The sequence below is a fragment of the Haliotis rufescens genome, unplaced genomic scaffold, assembly GCF_023055435.1.
Source record: "Haliotis rufescens isolate VD_foot unplaced genomic scaffold, xgHalRufe1.0.p SCAF_45, whole genome shotgun sequence".
In the NCBI taxonomy this organism is placed as follows: domain Eukaryota; kingdom Metazoa; phylum Mollusca; class Gastropoda; order Lepetellida; family Haliotidae; genus Haliotis; species Haliotis rufescens.
In genome coordinates, this window is record NW_025964168.1 from 2,795,096 (window position 1) to 2,812,362 (window position 17,267).

The following is a 17,267-nucleotide window of genomic DNA, read 5'->3' on the forward strand; positions in this document are numbered from 1 at the left end:
TTATATCCTTGCTGTTGAAATGCTATGAAAAGTTTGCCTGAATTTTGAGGAATTTTGAAATCCTCTCCATTGAAGTAGACATTTAAATTTTGGCACTTGTGAGTGTAAGGAATTCAGTGTGATTGAAAAGTGCTAAGAATTCCTTTCTAAAGAAACATGTGGCGAAATCCGAGTCAGTGAAGCGTGATAAAAAGCAATTAGATCCTAACTGGTCTCTACGTCACGTCTCTATCAGCAGTTGGAGCATATGGATGAGTGGATGAGTAGCAATCTGACCCCACCAGTGATTATCAGTGTATCATTAATGAAGGTCACAGTCTGTGTATGGACAATTGATCCAATATTCTACAACAACTTGGGAGAGTCAGAGGAAGACATCTGACCTCGACAGCAAACTGACAACAGTAATTAACACTGATTGCTGAATGTGAATCTGTTCTTGTCAGCATGTGGAAAGTGTTGCTGGAGCCTTGAATAAAGCCCTGAGTGGAGTCCTGATTGGAGCCTTGAGTGGAGCCCTGGGTGGAGCCTTGAGTGGACCCTTGACTGGACCCTGAATGGACCCTGAATGGACCTTTGATTGGACCTTTGACTGGACCCCTGACTGGACCCTGACTGGACCCTGACTGGAGCACTGACTGGAGCACTGACTGGACCCTGACTGGACCCTGACTGGACCCTTGACTGGACCCTTGACTGGAGCCCTGACTGGACCCTTGACTGGACCCTTGACTGGACCCTGACTGGACCCTTGACTGGACCCTTGACTGGACCCTTGCCTGGAGCCCTGACTGGAGCCCTGACTGGACCCTTGACTGGAGCACTGACTGGACCCTTGACTGGAGCACTGACTGGACCCTGACTGGACCCTGACTGGACCCTTGACTGGAGCACTGACTGGAGCACTGACTGGAGCCCAGTGGTCAAAGCGTTTGCTTGTCCAGCTACATACTTGGGTTCAGGTCTGCACATCGACTGTATATATATCTAAGGGGATTAACCTGGGGCAAATTGGCAGTCCTAGCAAGTTACATCCAAATCTTTCTTACACCATTATGAGTGTCTGATTAGTTAATGTTATGAGTTGATGTTGGAGGAAGGCCCGAAGTGATGCTAGTGTTAGATGTTTACCACTTCGGTGAATCCCACGGGAACAGGAATGGTGCTGACAAACCTAGAAACATAATCGAGGCGAACTGGTGATCGAACCCACAACTCTACACAGTGAATTGCAGGGCCTTAGACGACTGGGGCACCCATGCCCCCAGGACAAGTTTATAATGTCAGTCTACCTAACAGTTGAAGGTATTTCTAATTACTCTGGACTCAGGACTATCTCTGTGGTCTAGTGGGTAGAACATCTGTCTGGAGGGCAGAAAGTCACTGGTTTGATCCTTAATCATGTCATACCAGTGGGCACGGGGTAGCCCAGTCGTCAAAGGCGCCGCGATTCCCTGTGCAGAGTTGCGTCCCTTGGGCACGCCAGAAACCTATTATTGTGGGTTCGAATCCCGGTTCGCCCCTATTATGTTTCTAGGTTTGTCAGCACCATACACGTGCTCGTGGGTTTCACTGAAGTAGTAAACGTCTGAGACCTGCATCACTTCGGGCTTTCCTCCCACATTAAGCTGACGCACCGTGATATAACTTAAACCCAACTCACTCATGTCATACCCAAAGACGTTTAAAGATGGTACTTGTTGTTTCCCTGTCTGGTGTTTGGCATTTAGGGTATAAAGCAAAGACTAGTCGGCTCGGAGTCAGTATACCATGAGTGGGGTTAATCCAGGGATAGGGCATATCAGCGTCCTAGCAGTGGTTGGGTAGCCTAGTGGTTAAAACATTCGCTTGTCATGCAGGAGATCCTGGTTCTATTCCCAACTTCGGTACAATGTGTGAAGCCCATTTCAGGTGTCCCCCGCTGTGATATTGCTGAAATATCGCTAAAAGCAGCGTAAAACTATGCTCACTCACTCACTCACTTCTAGCACTATAAAACCAGCATTAGTCCACAGACACATACACATCACTATTTTAGTGCAATAGCCTTGAACGCAATGTTTAACCCCATCTCACCTCACCTTATAATCTTAATGGCAGGTTAGAGAATTCAATATGTATTTTTTTTATAAATTGTGAAGGTATTTAAAAAAATCAGTCATCAAAATATGTTAGTGTGAGAAACTCCATCATTGATTGGATGCACTTGTGATGAGGTATCTAAGATGTTGTTGTGACATGGCATGCTTTTTTCCAGAGTTGTGGAGAGAAAGTTTGGCACCTTTAATCATGCCTCAAGATATTCATGTGTAATTCATGCCAAGAACATCCGTTCACTATCAAATATTTATGTCTTTGCTCCAGGGAGAAATATGTCTGCATCTGTTTGTGATTCACACACAGACTTGTTGCCTTCTCCTTCTTGACTTTTTTGTTGACTGAATTGTTTTTCTTGAATTCCATACCTGACAGATTTTATGACTTATATAAAAGGTTATTTGAAATGTTGGCAATATGAGATCTTCTGTCTACACCCAGGGGAAATATCTTGAGAGGAAATTGTGAAGAAAATTCGAAAAAAATATAGATTCAGAAAGGTGATACTTTTGTGTCAGTGTTTGTTATGCTAGCAAGAGCCACATAAGTGTAACAAAGTCATTCTATCATAGTGGTTTGATTTTATTTTTATTTTAATTCATAAATTGTACTTAAAAAGCTAAATAGTTTTTTTGTGAACTCATCTAATACCTAGAACAGCACCTAAAAGATTGTTTCCAGATTTTTTTCCAATCAGTTTGCTTTAATCAGGAGATTATCACTGATCAGATATTAATTGTGATGCCTTTAAAGATTCACTGTGCAGAGTTGCTTTTTTAGTTGTACCAGGATCTGCTGTTTATGGATACTGATCCTAGATTTACACAGATTACGATCCTTGGTTCATGTCATCATTCCCTTCATATTACTGAAATAGTAGCGATAGCTAACTTACTTTATGATCCAAAGTTTAATAAAGAAATAGAAAACATGGATGGCCATCCTCCTCATGTAACAGGGAAAAGGTAAAATAAAATGTATAAAACAAAAAAAAGAAACAGAAAACATGTTTCCTGATAGCTGTTTTAATTCTTGCTACAGTTGATCTTCAAATATTTGAGTTTATGTGCATCCCAAAGGTTACCACTTTCCTGCTAGCAATTCTCACAAGATTTTTTTATGCGGGATTCCAGGATAAAAGTGGTCCCCAGCGATCTATGCTGCTTATAACTGGCGACTTAATGGAGAAGACGGTCCGACGTGGCTGTGTTGGTTGCATGTTAATGTACCCCAGCATGGTGGATCATTGTTCATAATATCAATCACTGGACCTTTGATCCAGTTCAAATATTTACAGGTTGCTGTCATACATTTGGAACAATGCTGTGCAACATAAAACAACAAACAAACAAATAAACACAAGATTTACAGTAATTATTCCCTCCCCCCACGACTGACTGTTGGAATTGTCCTCTGTTCCAGGAAGAGCAGAATGCAAGTTCCTCTGCCAACTATGACGTGGAGCTGTTGCACCCAGCATCTGTCCATGAGGAGATCTTCAAGACAGGTGAGTTAACTTGTGATGAACCAGCCGGTAGATAAAACACAATATCAACACAGGCATAAAGGCTACACCAATAATTACTTTAGGAGGAGGTCTTAAAGGCAGATGAGTTAACATGTGATGAACCAAGCAGTGTATAAAACACAATATCAACACCGACATCAAGGCTACACATATGATTACCATTTATTGACAATCTCCAACTTGATATTGAGTGATTCTGGGGTATAACAGAGAATTTTCCATGGATCTGCAGATTTGTAACATCAATGATCACTTTTGTGTATATGCCATAACAATATACACATAAATTATATACCGGTAGTCCCTTAGGTCCCCAGCTAACATTTGGGTGTTTTTTTTGTTAAAAACATTCTCATCCCTGTAAAGGGTTTCAGTGTAGTTTAATTCTTTTCCAGTGCTTCAATTTTTGTTTTTTTAGCTAAGTAAGTGACAAAAGTTGTTTCTGATGCTACTCTCATTAAGATTGTTTCAATGATGGATTCAACAAGTATCATCCATGATGTCTTATTTCAAATATTTCCTACGTGTTTGTCTACTCATAGTTTTATTCTATAGCCATTGTTTTGTTGTACAAGAAATAATGGTTGATTATTTTTAACAAATTTAATCTAGAGTATGGAGATATGTATGTCTAACATGTAGATTACATCAGAAGGAATATTCAAATCCAAAGTATTTTTGTTTCACAATGTATTCTTAGAGCTCAACAAGAATTTCAACTCTTTTTCAAAATTAGATGAAGTTCCACTGTATTCAGTCTTTGAATGAAATACCATTTCATAATCTGCCTGATTTAAATTTCAAAATAGTTGAATGTTTGATTTCTAGGATCTCTGAAAGTAGATACAACATCCGTGACCCGTGAAGAATAGGTCTTCAGCAACCCATGCTTGCTGTAAATGGCAACTATGCTTGTCATAGGAGGCGACTGACGGGATAGGGTGGTCAGACTTGTTGACTTGGTTGATACATGTCATCGTACCCCAATGGCGTGGATCGATGTTCATGATGTCAGTCACAGGATTGCCTGGTCCAGATTCAATTATTTACAGACCACCGTCATATATCTGGAATATTGCTGAGTGCGGCGTTAAACAACAAACAAACAAAACAAGTCATTGCCAGCAGGCCATGTTATTCCTTGGACAGATAATTCATAGCTTTTTCCCAAAATTTCTTTTTCAAACTGATTAGATTTTAGCTCAAACTGCACTGTAAATATTTCTGTTGTTTTCTTTAAGCACTATATATAGACACACATGGTACTAGGTCTTTACAGTTCCCCATGTAGATTCAATATTTTACAAGTCATGCACTCAGTAAAATGTCTCATATATTTGATTGAAGATGGGAAGGTTAATTACTTGACATCAAAATGGTTTTTAAAAAATGTGATTTGAAAAGACATTCTGAGGACAGAGTGGAACGTACGGAATCAACAGCCAAACCAAGGTCATTCTGGAGAAGAGTGGCAGGTTTATGGAGTGAGCTGTTGTATGACTGTATTGATGCCTGCATAACTTCACACTGAATCACATTATTCTTTCATGTGATGGAAGAATTTTCCCTTTAGGAAATATAAAATATTATGTTATATGTATAGATTTCAAGATAGAGATTTATTTTCTGACAGCATCTGATGATTCATTTACATCAAAGAATGTATAGAAAATGATCACCACTATTTCATTGGCTTCATTTCGCCACTTGTTTGTGGTGTACTAACTCACCGAAATTCTTGCATAATTTCTGTCTTTTGTTTGAATGATTTGCCACCAATTCCCTGACTCTTGTCCTATCCATACATCAATCTATTAAACAATAGCAGGCTGTGATATGATTCTATTGAAGCCACTGTTGAGATTGACATTATGCTTGTGGTTGACAATCAGGAGCTGCCAAAGTTGGTGATAAATCTTTCAAGTCAGTTCAAGTTTTCCCCTGTTGAACTTTATTAGAGTGAGTGAGTACAGTTTTATGCCGCTTTTAGCATTATTCCAGCAATATCACAGCGGGGGACACCAGAAATGGGCTTGACACATTGTACCCATGTTGGGAATCAAACTCGGGTCCTCGGCGTGATGAGCAAACGCTTTAACCACCAGGCTACCCTACCGTCCCTTAATTTTTTTTTAAAAGATTTAGAAAATATAAATTATTACGTAAACAATATGTTAGCAAAGCATAGTCTTCAGGGTGACTTGCCGATGTGACGTAAAGCATTAACTCACTCACTCACTCACTCTTCAGGGTGACGAGTGAACGCTTTAACCACTAGGCTACCCGACCATCCAGAACTTTATTAGAAATGGTGGCACCCTTTCTCAGTAATTACAAGAGACTAAAAGTGCTCTGTTAAGCTCAGTGGCTGGGCTTCCTTTGGTCATCAAGCCACAATGGTGTGTGTGGATAGATAAAGTTTGGGTTTGTTTTCAGTTCATGGTTTGATGGGTCCAGGCTCGATTTTTAAAGGAGACTTTGATATGGATGGAATATTGTGACTGTTGTTAAACAGCATTCGAAAACCATAAGTTCAATGTTAATATTTAAAAAAAGGTCTGAAAGATAATCCGACATGTCCAAATGTCATTTATGGATTTATGTCTTCCAGCCTCATCAATACGCTCATCAATACTTGTTGAAATTGCCAAAAAATGTTTTCTGTGTACTTTGCTCCTTCCAACGTTACCAGAGATGGTCTGGAATCAATGCTGGATATCTCCAAGGAAATACTGTCCAGTGCTTGTAGGCTTGTAACACTTCGCACAACTCAAGGGAGTCACTTCAACCTCCGGTTGAGGCTCAGATCAATCCTGGTAAAAAAAAATGGTTTATCACGCATCAGAGATCGTTGCAAGTCCTTCTATGAAATTTGATTTCAATTTAGACAGCTTTGTCACCCGTTGAATGCAACTTCTGATAATCATAGCAATTGGTGCACTTCTTTGAAGTTTAGATACGGACTCTAGATGATGTGCGTTCTCTTCATTTGCATTAATCAGTCTCAGGAAAAATGTCTTGTCTGGGCCACACAGCAGCACAGAGCATTACATGTCATTTTATTACAACGATGGAAGCTAATAAAGCTACAGAAAACCTTTATTTATGCACATAGAATGTTTTTGCAGGATAGAAAATGCAGAGATTGGAGAAAACAGGATCAGCTGTAGTAGTCTCCTTGTGCTTTTATTGCCCATAACAGAGCATATGTAACATCTTCTTTGTGTTTGTATTGTGAGAAAAGACAACTTTCTCAATGCTGGTTTTTCTCCTCTTGAATATTTCATGATTCTGCTGGGAGGACTTGTTACAGTGTGTCTGAACTAGGTATTAACAATTTCGTTGAAAGGACAGGAAAGGTGTTTGAAAAGGGCAAATTGTCTTAAGAAGGCTTATGTTCAAGTAGCAGAGCTTGGTGTTTCCACATGGATAGTGTTTTCCTGCATTTGTCTGTTCAACTCACTGATGGAGTGAACCTTTTTATTTGTCTCAGTAGATTTCTGACTTTAGGATAAGTGACCTTGTAGGGAAGGTCAACACAATCCCATGCTTCTTCTGTAAATCAGAGTGTGTATTATTTGTCAGAACTGTTTAGGTTCAACTATATTTGACTTACAGATGAAATAAGTATTCACATCTCTTCAGAGTCCCCCAGCCTCTGACTGACTCGGTTGTCTAGTGGAAGGTGAGCGGAAGGTCAGGGGTTCAATCCCCGGCATGTCATACCAAAAGATGTTAAAAGATTGTGCTTTTTTCTCTCTGGCGTTCAGCATTAAGGGATAAAATACGGACTGGTTGGCTCGAATTCAGTACACTGTATCTGAGCGGGGTATCTATGTTAAACTGCGGATGGTATCTCAGGGGGCTAGCACTATTAAGAATGGCCTAGTACAAGCACACACATGCACGCACACACTCACAAACTCTCTCTCTCTCTCTCTCTCTCTCTCTCTCTCTCTCTCTCTCTCCCCCCTCTCTCATGCACTCACACAGTCTCTCACTCACACTCACGCACTCTCTCACACACTCACACACTCACTCACACACTCACTCACACACACACTCACACTCACCCTCACCCTCACCCTCACCCTCACCCTCACCCTCCATCCTCTCACATGTCAGTGGGTCCCCTCAAATATAAAATGCACTCTATTACACAGATGTGACTGTACTGCAATTACAATAATTAACAACATTCATATTATCATGTTATTTGAGTTTAACGCTTTGAACACAAAATCTTTTCTCCAAATAAAGTATGAAGGTCATATTATAAACAGAACCTTCCTTTAGTGATTCAAAAGATAGCAGCCATGAAATCAAACCCAAGAAAGACAAGACATCACTTTACCACTGGGCTAGACCACCACTCCCCTAATTTAATAATTACCGTAACCTACACTGCAAGCAGATGCAAAACTTGTAATGACTCCAGTCTGATTTTGTTTGTTGTTTTGGAAGGGGCAGCCTGTGAACTGTGTTTCTAGCATAAGCAGATCATGTGGAGCCTATTTAGGGTGTGCCGTGCCAGTTCATGAGTTCCAGATTATTGAGGAAATGAAGTAATAGTCAATGAAAAGAATCAGTTAAAGATATTCTAAAATAGTTTCGCAAATATTGTACCAATGAAGTCTGATTTGTCAGTTCTCAGATCAGTATGTTCGACACTATTTCTGAAAAAATTGTGAATGAAGTTTGGCATTATTGATGTTCAAAGCAGGCTGATTGAGAACGGAAATGTGTCAAGAACCAGTGAAGAACCTGATGCTGCTGTGTCAGATCCCAGAGCATGCGATCTCGGTACATGTGGAGGGTGCCTGTGAAAATGAAATTGTACTATTTTGAAGTGCTATTGATTTCTTCCACTGTGATGTCGCCAGTTGTTCAGTCACAGTCTGGATCCACCGAAATAATTCTCTCCTAGACATGGAAACTCTTACTTTCCTTATGGCTAGATGTTTTCAAGAATACTCAGTAATGAAGAAATCACACGAATCTGTTGATTCTTTATCCAAAATCAACAGATTCAAGTGACTTTTCCGACATATACCCCATGGTTGATATATTATTCCTCTATAATTTTACATTATGACCTATAATTGTGTCAGTTTTTCTTTTGTAAATGCACGTTCAGATTGGCCATTGAATTCCTGGCTCAGAATCACCTGTAACAACAATAGAGTTACATCATGATGATGGTTTAATAGGCATTAATCAACAGGATTTAATATAAGGGCAGGACATGGGACAGATATTTTCATATTTGTTGATCATCTCTTTGAGTCAAAACAGTGAAATCCTGATCATTTGGAATAAAGGATTTACCATGGTCTATATATACCGCTCAACTTGTGATAGGGATATTTTACATCCAATGGGGCATACAGTGGATATTATTTGCATCCATTCTTAATTTTGTATGTGATACTATTGTCCACACAACTGTTCATGGATAGTTGACCAAGGCCGTAGTTAACTTTTTTTGACGACGGAAGGGGGGAAATATTTGTACAGGTATCACTTGTCCCCAACTTGATTCAAATAAAACTGTTTTCTATAAAAGTGGGTATGTGAAAGTGGGCAGCTTTAGTGGAAGGGGGTCTAGTGGGGGTGTGAAAGTGGGCAGCTATAGTGGAAGGGGGTCTAGTGGGTATCTGAAAGTGGGCAGCTTTAGTGGAAGAGGGTCCAGTGGGGATGTGAAAGTGGGCAGCTATAGTGGAAGAGGGTCCAGTGGAGATGTGAAAGTGGGCAGCTCTAGTGGAAGGGGGTCCAGTGGAGATGTGAAAGTGGGCAGCTATAGTGGAAGGGGGTCCAGTGGAGATGTGAAAGTGGGCAGCTCTAGTGGAAGGGGGTCTAGTGGGGATGTGAAAGTGGGCAGCTATAGTGGAAGGGGGTCCAGTGGAGATGTGAAAGTGGGCAGCTCTAGTGGAAGGGGGTCCAGTGGGGATGTGAAAGTGGGCAGCTCTAGTGAAAGGGGGTCTAGTGGGGATGTGAAAGTGGGCAGCTCTAGTGGAAGGGGGTCTAGTGGGGATGTGAAAGTGGGCAGCTATAGTGGAAGGGGGTCCAGTGGGGATGTGAAAGTGGGCAGCTATAGTGGAAGGGGGTCCAGTGGGGATGTGAAAGTGGGCAGCTCTAGTGAAAGGGGGTCTAGTGGGGATGTGAAAGTGGGCAGCTCTAGTGGAAGGGGGTCTAGTGGGGATGTGAAAGTGGGCAGCTCTAGTGGAAGGGGTCCAATGGAGATGTGAAAGTGGGCAGCTATAGTGGAAGGGAGTCTAGTGGGGATGTGAAAGTGGGCAGCTCTAGTGGAAGGGGTCCAGTGGAGATGTGAAAGTGGGCAGCTCTAGTGGAAGGGGTCCAGTGGTGATGTGAAAGTGGGCAGCTATAGTGGAAGGGGGTCCAGTGGGGATGTGAAAGTGGGCAGCTCTAGTGAAAGGGGTCCAGTGGGGATGTGAAAGTGGGCAGCTCTAGTGGAAGAGGGTCCAGTGGGGATGTGAAAGTGGGCAGCTATAGTGGAAGGGGGTCTAGTGGAGATGTGAAAGTGGGCAGCTATAGTGAAAGGGGTCCAGTGGAGATGTGAAAGTGGGCAGCTCTAGTGGATGGGGGTCCAGAGGTTTAGTCGTCCTCCCTATGAACTGAGAGAGTTGCTGTAAGTAGGCATGTACCACAGGGAACACAGGAAGTGATGGCAGACCTCCAAGACAACATGTTTGCTGGTAACATCCATGTGATGAATGGCAGGGTAAACAGTGTATGGAAGAGAGTACCTCATCATTCAGTCTCTGAGGAGTGTTAATTTGGCAGCACGTCATCGATCAACAATATATTTGCCATGGCAAACATATACTGTTACACCTTGCATTGATGAGTTGTTGATCTTTGTTCTCTCTATTATACTATTCAAAAGAATTTAAGGACCACTCCATTCTTTCATACAGTTAACCTGACATGCAATGACATATGAACTATAGTAATATGAAAGAATCGGATGTTATTTATCTTCTTTGGAGTGTATATTTCTGCTGTAAACGGCGACTATGCTACTATGGTAGTTACGATCACCTTAAAGCTACGACAGTCGAAGGTCTATGTTAAAGTATGGGAGTTACAATCACCTTAACGCTGGGCTGTCGTAAGTCTATGCTAAAGTATGGGAGTTAAATCACCCTAACGCTACAACCGTCGTAAGTCTATGTTAAAGCATAGGGGTTACAATCACCTTAACGCTACGACAGTCATAAGTCTATGTAACAGTATGGTAGTTACGATCACCTTAACGCTACGACAGTAGAAGGTCTATGTTAAAGTATGGGAGTTACAATCACCTTAACACTACGACAGTCGTGAGTCTATGTTAAAGTATGGGAGTTACAGTCACCTTAGCGCTACAACTGTCGTAAGTCTATGCTAAAGTACAGGAGTTACAATCACCTTAGCGCTACAACTGTCGTAAGTCTACATTACAGTAGAGGAGTTACAATCACCTTAGCGCTACGACAGCTGAAAGTCTATGTTAAAGTATAGGAGTTACAATCACCTTAACTCACAGATCGCTTTGTGGAACAGGGCCCTGGAGCATTGCCGAGTGCTGCGTACATGATTCACATGGAAGACAGCCATAGGGGGTCGGTACAGAAGACTGTTGATAGTAATTAAATACTATCCTCATGATGACACCATGACCTGCCTCCATTAATGTCCTACTTAAACAGCATGTCACCTTAATCTGACCCAATTACACCACAAGACCGCTATGATGGCTGGGATATGGCGCTCACCAGGGCATAAACAGCCATTCACTCACTCACTCTTAAGTGTTAATCAAACACTGCAGGAAGAACACAGCCTACTGTTTGTCTCATTGGACAGAAAGTGGCTCACGAACAGCCAGGGAATCCCATTTAACGACGGTCCTATTCTGACCTTACGGAGGCTAAACACAACATCAGGACTTAAATCTATGCAGAATCCAGTTAATTGGGCTTAATAGGAATCAAATGGGAGATCTGAACTGCCATTCCCTCAAATACAACTCCTATTCAGAGTGCTTTTCCTCATCAAGTTTATGCTGACTCTTCAGTTTTCAAATAAAGCTGTCCATTTGTCTGTTTACGCTGTCTTCAAGGGAGCAGTGTTTTGTGGTTTGTCATAAATTCACTGATCTTACGTAGTTGAGTGATCTCGCAGGAATGCTTTGTCTCAATGGAAAGCTTCATTGGATGTTTTTACGGTATTCCTTTATATATTTTATATTTTATTTTGTATATATGGGTCAATAAATGGGCATTTAGATATTTTTAGATTTATTTTTGAATCACAATGCATTAAGCAGAAAAATATTATTTGATCTCATGTTTACAATAGTGAGTGAGTTTGGTTTTACGGTGCTTTTAGCGATATTCCAGCAATATCACAGCGGGGGACACCAGATATAGGCTTCACAAATTGTACCCACGTGGGCATGTTTACAATACATTTGCTACATTGTTTATGTGAATGTGTGGATGATTGTACTGAGATGGACTGGACTCGGTGACACTGAAGAAATGGTTTGATCTACCCGCTTGCTTGCTGCACACACTCACGCCATATTTGACTTTCACAATATTTAAATTTTTATTTGGAAAAGTAATATGGTAGTTGGAACTATATATACTTGAGTGAGTGGTTGTCGTAAGACTAACGGGATCGGGTGGTCAGGCTCGCTGTCTTGGTTGATGCATGTCATTATATCCCAATTGCGTAGATCAATGCTTGGGATTGTTTGGTTAAGACTCGATTATTTACAGACCGCCGTCATATAGCTGGAATGTTGCTGTGTGTGGCGTTAAACAACAAACAACATGGATAGGATTGGTTCTTGCTGTAATGCAGGTAACCCTGTCTTGTCATTTATATTTTAGGATATATCCCAAGATGACAGGTGTAACTTGTAATGAAGGCCACAATGTTTTTCATAATGAAATGGAAGGGAAAAATGTTACGGCAAGTGAAAATGTTAAAGCAAGTGAAAATGTTACGGCAAGTGAAAATGTTAATGCAAGTGAAAATGTTACGGCAAGTGAAAATGTTAATGCAAGTGAAAATGTTACGGCAAGTGAAAATGTTGAAGTGAGTGGACATGTTAAGGCAAGTGAGAATGTTAAGGCAAGTGAAAATGTTACGGCAAGTGAAAATGTTAAAGCAAGTGAAAATGTAAATGCAAGTGAAAATGTTAAAGCAAGTGAAAATGTTAAGGCAAGTGAAAATGTTAAAGCAAGTGAAAATGTTAATGCAAGTAAAATAAACGTGGTAGCAAGGAATGATTGAGGGCGACTGAAGCAGCAAGCCAATGCTTATTAATGTCACAGGATGATATAGTTACTCCCTCATACCTAGTCTGACAGTAGAAGACAAATGTGAAGTTGAGCTGGAGATAATGTGAACAACCATAGGGATGCAGCTGGGATGATGGCATTTAGCTGTAAATATTAATATGAACAACAGTGGCGACAAGCATGATATAAAGGTATTTAGTGCTATATCATGTGTATATATTCCCTGACACAATCTATATCATGTCTGTATATTCCGACACAATTTATATCATGTCTATATATTCTCTGACACATCTATATATTCCCTGACACAATCTATATCATGTCTGTATACTCTCTGACATAATCTATATCATGTATATATATACAGTCTCTGACACATCTATATATTCTTTGACACAATCTATATCACACCTATATATTCTGACACAATCTATATCATATGTATATATTCCCTAACACAATCTATATCACACCTATATATTCTGACACAATCTATATCATATGTAAATATTCCTTAACACAATCTATATCACACCTATATATTCTGACACAATCTATATCACATCTATATATTCCCTAACACAATCTATATCACACCTATATATTCTGACACAATCTATATCATATGTATATATTCCCTAACACAATCTATATCACACCTATATATTCTGACACAATCTATATCATATGTAAATATTCCCTAACACAATCTTTATCACACCTATATATTCTGACACAATCTATATCATATGTAAATATTCCCTAACACAATCTTTATCACACCTATATATTCTGACACAATCTATATCATATGTATATATTCCCTAACACAATATATATCACACCTATATATTCTGACACAATCTATATCATTTGTATATTTTCTCTAACACAGTCTGTATCACACCTATATATTCTGACACAATCTATATCATATGTATATATTCCCTAACACAATCATTATCACACCTATATATTCTGACACAATCTATATCATATGAATATATTCCCTAACACAATCTATATCACACCTACTAAAGGTATATATTCCCTAACACAATCTATATTGCACCTATATATTCTGACACAATCTATATCACATCTGTATATTCCCCATGTCAGTATCAAGTTTGACCTAGTTACTGTCATCTGTGGCCATTTCCAGAAACTCCCCCTACAAAGATATTATCAAAGGAACGATATGACGTCCAGTATGACTGATGGTCTGAACAGAGACCATTATCCGATATGCGGTCTCTGGTAGGAGTAATGACTCCATCAAGATGAAGTTCAATGGCTGTCTTCATATGGAAGGAATGGAGGAATACTGTCTCAATAGAGTTATCCAAAGTTAAGATGGTTCATTGTGACTTCCTACATGCCTTTGTCTACAGTTCTATTGTTCTATAAAACCATATCTTCCTTAATATTTAAGCCCATTCTTTGGTCCTAGCCCTTATAGCAGAAAACCCTATCTTCCTATATAAGATAGCTACGCAAAAAATCGCAAAGAACAATGGAGAACAAAGCATGGTTTATGTCACGTTAAAACATTGTTCTGTTATGATGTCATTTCTGGAGATTCGAACGTGTGCTCGCAACTTGATGACTTCATAAATTTGATGACATTATTTCTAGAGGGAGGTGTTTAGTGAGTTGTTCCCAATAGATTGAGCGGGGCAACATAGATATACGCAATGGCTGAACGATCGAATACGAAAATGTGAGAGTTAAGACAATCGGTATTTGGAGAAAAGGTACAGGTAGTCGACGTGAGGATTGTGAGAATATGTCGGAAATAACCACCTGTGCATTAAATGGGCTTGTCCGACATTGCCACGGTCGGATGCATCATTATTAAAATACGGGTAAATATTTTTAGATTTTGTCCATTTTATTATCATCCATATAGAGGCTGTACATAATGTTGATATTTCATATAAGAAATAAACGACGAGTGGGAGTTGTTTATTGTACAATAAAACACTGCAGGAAGAATATAAGCCATTTATGCGCCCGAGTGGTTTATTTTCCCTGCAGTGTTTTAGTGTACGATAAACAACTCCCACTCGTCATTTATTTCTTAATTATATTTAAACCTTTATTTTGGTCATGGCCCAGATAGCATCATACCCATGGGTTTCACTATCATGGTGTAGGCCTCTGACCTGCGCCACTTTGGGCTTTTATTCATGGTAAACTGACACTTCATGATGAGTGACATTCTGTTAAGTCAAAAGTCTCCCTGGGGAATCAAACTGGACCTTCCAAGTGATGAGGGGGCTCAGGTGGCCCAGTTGTCTGAGGCACCACGATTCCCTGTGCAGAGTTGCGCCCCTTGGGCATGCCAGGAACCTATGATTGTGGGTTCGATTCCCGGTTCACCCCGATCATGTTTCTAGGTTTGTCAGCACCATACCCGTGGTCGTGGGTTTCACCGAAGTGGTAAACGTCTGAGACCTGCATCACTTCGGGTTTCTCCCACATTAAGCTGACACGCCGTGATATAACTGGAATACTGTTAAAAGCGGGGTTAAATCCAACTCACTCACTCCAAGTGATGAGCGAATGCTTCAACCAGTGGACTGTGGACTACCCCACACCCCATAATTTTTTAATTATTTTACGAATTCAGAACAGTTGAGTGTTTCATGATTTAAGCATGGGCATTAAACCTTATCTTTTGAACAAAGTGTCAGTACATTAAAATTGGTGTGAAATATGCTTGTAGAAGGTTTTCTAGGTACACTCGCACTGAGGGAGAACTGCACACCATAAGGAATGTGATATCAGATGTTTCACAAACATCATGACTACACACATCTAGCATGATTTACTCATTTGATGTCATTGTAAAAAAATCAATTTATTTGGTTGAGGCGACTCTAGGGAGACAATGAAAAGTTATGCTCAAAATCACTTCTCTTAAAATTTAGAAGATCTATGCACTTGTCTGGAAACAGTCACTGTTTATTTGAATAAGATAAAAAGTCAAGTAGAAAAAAGATGTTTTTAGAGGATTGATTTACTTCGGCATGACGAGGAGAAGTCATGAAGCTTGATCTAATACGGATCTGTTTGTAACTGATGTTTTATGTCAGGTCATTGGGTACAAGCAACGAAAAACATTGATCTATTCAGCTTTAATTTCTTCCAATTATTGTGTTCAAAGCACTGCAGTAGTTGTGTTGGGTCAAAGTCACAAACAATAAGAGTTTCAATTATCCATAATCCTTGTGAATAGCCTACCTCTATTACATCATAGCCAAAACACTGAATTTGGGCTTTCAACACAATATAAAATATTCTGATTGTCACAGAAGTCCTCTTCACTATCAGCTATTGAAACAAGTTGTAGTAAGTAGTATCAATGGATATTGTTAACTGTATTGTTACAGTAAAAGTTGTACTGAACATCTCTGTTGTGATCTCTATTCACAAAATGCAACTTACGCTGACGTTGTTGGAAGGTGAGGTGAGGTGAAATGGGGTTTAACGTCGCGTCAAAGATTATTGCACTTTTATAGCGATGTGCATCTACGTGTGTGTGTTTGTGTGGCTGCTTGTACTAGTCCGGACAGATGCCGATTTATAGTGCTAGCCCACTGAGATACCATGCCGCAGTTTAACATGAATACCCCACTCAGACACAGTATACTGACTCCGAGCCGACCAGTCCTTGGTTTAGCCCCTTAATGCCGAGCGCCAAGCAGGGTAACAAGAAGTTCCAGCTATTAACGTGTGTTGGCATGACACGGTCGCTGATCGAACCCCGGATCTTCCGCTCCCCGGGTGGACGCTCTACCACTAGACCACGGAGGCGGTCTTATTTGTTGGAAGACTTCTGCTGAAGCCCTGCGGTGACATCTCTCCGAGATGTAAAAGTCAAGTTTCCACTCTTGCCGAACTAGGCTGGAATTTCTGGGCTCTGTTGTAGCGCCACCATTGGCTGTTATGAGTTATGTCCCTCCTTTGCCCCACCTCTGATATCACTTGCATCTGCTTCACATAAAATGTGAAGACGATCTGATAGATAATCAAGATTTGATGGTCTGTTGGTAGAGCGTCCGCCCAGAGAGCAGAAGGTCCAGGGTTCGGTCCCCAGCCACGTCATACCAAAAGACGTTAAAAGTATTTGTTGTTACCCTGTCTGGTGCTCAGCATTAAGGGGCTAAACAAGGACTGGGTATCTCAGTACACAATAAATCAGCATCAGTTCGGACTTGTACAAGCACACACACACACGCAGGCACGCACGCACAGAAAAAAAATCTTGGACGCGATGTTAAACCCCATTTCAAACCTCACCTGTTTCTGTTTCT

General features: G+C 40.4%; 1 protein-coding gene across 4 annotated transcripts in view; it reads left to right on the top strand.

Annotated features, from left to right (window-relative positions):
• Positions 1-17,267, top strand: part of LOC124145877 (integrator complex subunit 13-like) — a 414,821-nt gene that overhangs the window by 381,044 nt on the left and 16,510 nt on the right. For all 4 annotated transcript variants that reach the window (XM_046515831.2, XM_048383132.1, XM_046515832.2 and 1 more), the window contains one exon: positions 3,520-3,604. In XM_046515831.2, the coding sequence (XP_046371787.2) occupies positions 3,520-3,604 (85 nt within the window). The remainder of the gene's footprint in view (positions 1-3,519; positions 3,605-17,267) is intronic.